This window comes from Macrosteles quadrilineatus, unplaced genomic scaffold (assembly GCF_028750875.1).
Source record: "Macrosteles quadrilineatus isolate MER2022 unplaced genomic scaffold, UCM_ALF_1.0 Scaffold_1024__1_contigs__length_22202, whole genome shotgun sequence".
NCBI lineage: Eukaryota > Metazoa > Arthropoda > Insecta > Hemiptera > Cicadellidae > Macrosteles > Macrosteles quadrilineatus.
In genome coordinates, this window is record NW_026543617.1 from 16,193 (window position 1) to 22,203 (window position 6,011).

The 6,011-nt window shown below is 39.6% G+C and overlaps 1 protein-coding gene across 1 annotated transcript; it reads left to right on the top strand.

Annotated features, from left to right (window-relative positions):
- Positions 1-2,349: 2,349 nt before the first annotated feature.
- LOC128982702 (uncharacterized) lies at positions 2,350-5,955 on the top strand (the record flags this gene model as incomplete). The annotated part of the gene is made up of 1 exon (XM_054401643.1): positions 2,350-5,955. A coding segment is annotated over exon 1 (3,606 nt), but the record flags the coding sequence as incomplete, so codon positions are not given.
- Positions 5,956-6,011: the final 56 nt, after the last annotated feature.

Here is a 6,011-nt window from a genome sequence, read left to right on the forward strand (position 1 = left end):
GATTTTACATTTTATTTTATTTCCTGAAGAAGCATATTCTTATTTATTTTTACAATTCAAGAGGATTTAAGATTGATCTACTGCACACATTATTATTTGTTAATAAGTGCATAATACATGCAATTTGATAAGCTCACAGTAGAGATTGAAGATTGTTTCTACAGTATCAATATTGATTAAATTTTAATTACTCTGTACAACTGGGAATAACTATCAATAGATGCATTGAAGAAAAATATTAATTTTACGGTCAATTTATTTACTGCATTGAAAGGATTACCTCAATTCTAGCACTGTGTATCCTACTATTGAATATTATCAAGTCAATATATGAATGAATCTGATCTCTGTTCATATGCTCATTGGATATTAAGCTTAGCCTATTACTCTATTTATATTCTGACATTTATATGCATTTTCATGTGTCAGCAATAATTTCTTACTCAATTTCAATTGAACTAATGTGTTCTGAGAATTTCCTCATTGCTTAAATAGGCTAATTAATTTCTCTGTGGTATTTTTACAATTATTAGTCCTACAATTATTGGAGTTTGGAATAATGAGAACATGGTTTACACAATCTTTTGTTGCCAACCGCTAAATTCAATTTTATGCACCTAGTGTCCATACTATTTGCCTTGTAATATTTATGCAAACAAAATGCCTCCATTGCGCTTCTGTAATTTTACTAAGCAAGCTTCTCTGATTAAACTAAGGTTGAATTCTTTTGAACAACAAGTTACTGCATTCTCAGAGAAGACGGATCCTTTACTAGAAGCAGACTTAGCAAAAATTAAAATTATTGATGAAACTGCTACAAAGAAATGTAATGATTTTGAGTCAATGGTTAGTAAATTATATAGTGCTGATAAACCAGATGAAGATATTAAGGATGCTGATGTTGTTAAACTCCAAGATGAAATCTCTGATCTTTATATTAAAATCCACAGCCTCTGTGCGATTCTTGTTCCCAAAGCGGATCCCAGACTGGACCAATCTTATTCCAGTGTCAATAGCGGTACAGTAGAATTTACAGGTGTAAAACTCCCTACTCTTAAGCTAGGTGAATTCTCTGGCCAAGCTGACAAATGGATAGCTTTTTATAGCTTATTTGAAAGCACTGTTCACAAAAACTCTAAACTCTCGGATGTCGAGAAATTTACCTACTTACTGTCTTGTCTACATGGAGAGCCATTAAATTTGATTAAATCATTGCCCATTACTGCTGCCAATTATCATATTGGTTATCAGCAACTGATTAAGCGCTACAACAATTCTAGGCTATTGATAACACTTCACATAAATAATATCATTGATTTGCCTTCTGTACATAATAGCTCCGTAAAACAAATGAGATCATTTGTGTCATCCCTACAGGAAAACATTAGTGCCTTGCGTGCCTTAAACGAGGACCTCAAAGATGAGAGCATATTTATGACTATATATCTCCTCAGGAAATTTGATAATGATTTCAGATCCAAGTTTGAACATGATAGGACTGATTCACAACAGGTACCAACCATCAAGGAACTCATTGATTTTATTGAAACCCAATGCAATCAACTAGAGGCAGCTAATCTCTCACTTGTACCTTCAAGAATCTTAACCAACGCCAGTATGCAAAGGAGTTCTTCGAGTAATCAAGTAGCATTCAAGTCTACTCGTGGATCTTACCAAAACCGCACTGCCCTACTGACTGCGCAAAATAATTGTAACTTCTGCTCTTCGTGTGATCATGTCATATACAAATGCTATAGATTTTCTAATTTAACCCCAGCAGATAGACTAAAGTTTGTACAAAGCAACTTATTGTGTAATAATTGTTTGGGTCAACATAATGTCAGAACTTGCAACTCTCTCCGATCTTGTAATATATGTCAACGTCGACATCATACTATGCTCCATTTGAATGCACAAAGCAACCATCAACCCTCTAACCAATGTCTCAACAGTTCTAAACAATATCAATCAAGGAATAATCCTCGTAAACATACCTCTGATGGCTCAAAACCTAATTCTGCTGCTAGCAATGCCCCTTCTGAACCCACACAGAGCAATACCTCTGCAACTAAGGACTCTACATCGAATGCTACGGTCTTAGTAGGTTTATCTCATTGCAGTAACAATGTAGTTCTACTAGGAACAGCCCTAGTAAATGTATGCACTCCCAATGGAAATAATATTGTCGCACGCGCTGTGCTCGATAGCGCTGCTCAACAAAGTTTTCTCAGTGATTCATGTGCACGCAGATTAGGAATTTCTCGAGTAAAATCATCAAGTCATAAAATTCTGGGAATATCATCTGCTACTGTCTCCACTAAAGGACTCTGTTTCTTGAACATTACTTCAATGAGAGGCCACGTGGTTGCGAAAAATCATCCAGTTGTTGTACTCGATAACATAACTACTAACCTACCTGCTTGCCACATATCAAGAGAGGTTAAGGATCGTACATTCAACCTTGTTCTAGCTGATCCTACTTTTGATACGCCCGCTCCTGTCGACTTACTAATTGGTGCTGATCTCTTTGCCAGTACGCTAAAGGGTGATGCAATCCCTCTTGGTGATGATATGCCAACTGCACTGAATACAGTCTTTGGCTACGTATTGATCGGCAATACACCTGTCGAACCAGTAGAAGGCGTTTCATCAATTAATCTACTGACAATTACAAATACTGATCTTCACCAGTCAATTCAGAAGTTTTGGCTTCAAGAAAATGTGCCTGATGCACCATCACTTTCTCCAGATGAACTGAATTGTGAAACCCAGTTTAGAGAAGGTTATAGCAGGTGTAAAGATGGAAAATTTCAAGTACGTCTACCATTCAAGCAATCTCCCTCAGTTCTTGGGAATTCTTCTTCTTCTGCCCTTTGCATTTTCAAATCATTGGAAAATCGACTAAACCGCAACCCAGAATTAAGGAAGAAATATGTAGATTTTATGAAAGATTATGAAGAATCAGGTCACATGGTACGTTGTTCATCACCTACTGCATTGGAACAACCACATTTCTTTCTCCCTCATCATGAAGTTCTCCGAGGAGAAAAAATTCGTGTAGTTTTTAATGCTTCTGCTGCTACCTCCTCTGGTCTGTCACTAAATCATATTCTTCACTCTGGACCAAAACTACACAACGACATTCCAGCCATCATCATGGGCTTCCGCCAACACCGCATTGTTTTTACATGTGACATTCGTCAAATGTTTAGAAATATTTGGATCCATCCAGAGGATCGTAATTTCCAATTGATTTACTGGCGATATGATGTATCACAGCCTATACAAGTATACAAGCTTACTACTGTCACATATGGCATGGCTTCTTCGCCTTTTTTGGCAAATCGGGTCGTGCAACAGCTTATCGCTGATGAAAGTTCAAACCACCCTCTAGCAGCCAATGCTCTTCGTGGCCAAATCTATGTCGATGATGCTTTACTTGGAGCAAATACCGAAGAAGAAGCTCTAGCGTTGCAGGATGATGTAATTAGGTTAATGTCTAAAGGTGGCTTTCAACTCAGAAAATGGATTTCTAACTGTCAGAACATACTAAATGCAATACCATCAGATCACCATGGCGTACCTCTACAGTTCTTTTCAGAGAAAGAATCATCATGCAATGTTTTAGGTGTAAAATGGCTTCCAGAAATTGATTCATTTTCGTACACTGTTACAATTCCAAATCTACCGCTAACCAAAAGAGCAGTTCTTTCTGCTATCGCTCAACTATTTGATCCAATGGGTTGGATCACTCCACCTTTGTTTTGGGCTAAAGCTTTCATGCAAGTCTTATGGACTAAAGGATTGAAATGGGATGATCCATTACCAAGTGAATTATCTTCACAGTGGATTTCATTTCTGAAGGAGCTACCCTCGATTGCAGAGATACAAATACCTAGGCATGTAGATACTTACCAAGCAAAAAATATCCAAATTCATGGTTTTTGTGATGCTAGCGAATCAGGATATTGCGCCTCAGTGATTCTTAGAGTTGAAAAGGAGGACCACGGAGTTGCAACCAATTTGTTGATAGCAAAGTCTCGTGTTGCACCGCTAAAGCGCTTATCTCTACCACGCTTGGAACTTTGTGGAGCTCATCTTCTCTCCAAACTAATCCAATATTGTGTCTCTTGTCTTAGTACATACTTAACGATCAATGAAGTGTTCGCTTGGAGTGACTCAACTATCACTTTATCATGGATACATACTCCTGCCTATCGCCTCAAAACCTTTGTCTCCAATCGTGTGGCAGAAATTCAAGAAACTTCTACCCCAATTGTGTGGTCTCACATCACCTCAGAACAGAACCCAGCTGATTGTGGATCTAGAGGACTACTCCCTTCGCTATTGGCCAACCACCCACTTTGGTGGACAGGACCTGACTGGCTCAAGCTCTCTCAATCGCTCTGGCCCACTACATCATTCAAGTTGTCATGTTCACATTCACTTCCAGATACAAAACCTGTGCAACCAACTGCACTGCAAACTACAACATTACCTCAGTTGGAACTTCTTACAAGATTTTCTTCATGGACGAAGCTGATACATGTAACTGCATATGTTCTACGCTTCACCAACCGCTGCCGAACTAAGATCTCCTTGAAATATTTCAAGCCAGAATCGTCTACTCTACAAGATGTTCCATTAACTACTTCTTCAAGACTTTCACTGCAAGAAATCAACAAAGCTACAGTTTACATTCTACATCTAGTACAACAAGAATCCTTCTCAAACGAAATTTCTGCTCTTCAAAAAGGCCAGACTCCTTCATTACCTCTTCAGCGTCTTTTGCCATTCCTGGACAAAGATGGTCTTCTCAGAGTTGGTGGACGACTGTCTAATGCCTATTTAAACTTCAACTCCAAGCATCCTATACTGTTGCCTAAACAACACTTCGTCACAAATCTGATCATAGACTACTACCACATTCTCTTCCTGCATTGTGGACCGCAATCACTACAATCCCTCATCTCTCAAAGGTATTGGATTTTATCCGCAAGAAGCAAGATAAGGAACAGAATTTTCCGCTGCCTACGGTGCTACCGCTTCAAACCGAAGGTCACTGCGCCCCTAATGGCTGACCTACCCGCATCCAGAGTTCTACCTTCAAGAGCCTTTGAATCTTCAGCTGTCGACTTCGCAGGTCCCTTCAACGTCAAGCTTTACCCTGTTCGCAGATTACAACACATCAAAGTCTACCTCTGCCTTTTCATTTGCATGACAACAAAGGCCATCCACCTAGAAGTTGTGACAGATTTGACAGCCGATGCTTTTTTGGCCTCATTGACTCGGTTCATTTCCCGTCGAGGACTAGTCAGGAATTTACACTCAGACAATGCCACAAATTTTGTCGGTGCTGCTCGACAACTCCGGAAAACGATAGAGATTATTCTGCAATCCCATCCTGTCAACACTTGGCTTCTTGAGAAGGAAATCACCTTTCACTTCATTCCCCCTAGGTCTCCCCATTTTGGAGGACTTTGGGAGCGTGCCGTACAAAGCGCTAAATATCACCTACGTAGAGTCATAGGTGAGCAAGTTCTCACACTTGAAGAATTCACTACTTTAACATGTAGAGTTGAAGCAATGCTAAATTCACGCCCAATTACCCCACTGTCGTCGGATCCATGTGAATTAGAAGCTCTAACACCAGGTCATTTCTTGACTTTTGGACCTCCTGCTCTTTTACCTGAAACGGATCAGACAAGTACTCCTATGAACCGTCTCAAGAGATGGCAGTTGGTTCAATCCGTTGCACAAAATATCTGGAAACGATGGCAACGCGATTACTTGTATACCTTGCAGAATCGCCCAAAATGGACCACTCCCCAGAAGTACATCAGCCCTGGCGATCTTGTCATTCTTCAAGAAGATAATCTCCCTCCACTCCAATGGAAAATGGGCAGAGTTATTTCCTTATTCCCTGGAAAGGACAATGTTCCCAGAGTTGCCGAAGTAAAAACAGCCTCTGGAGTCTTCAAACGACCAGTCATCAAACTCTCCCTATTACC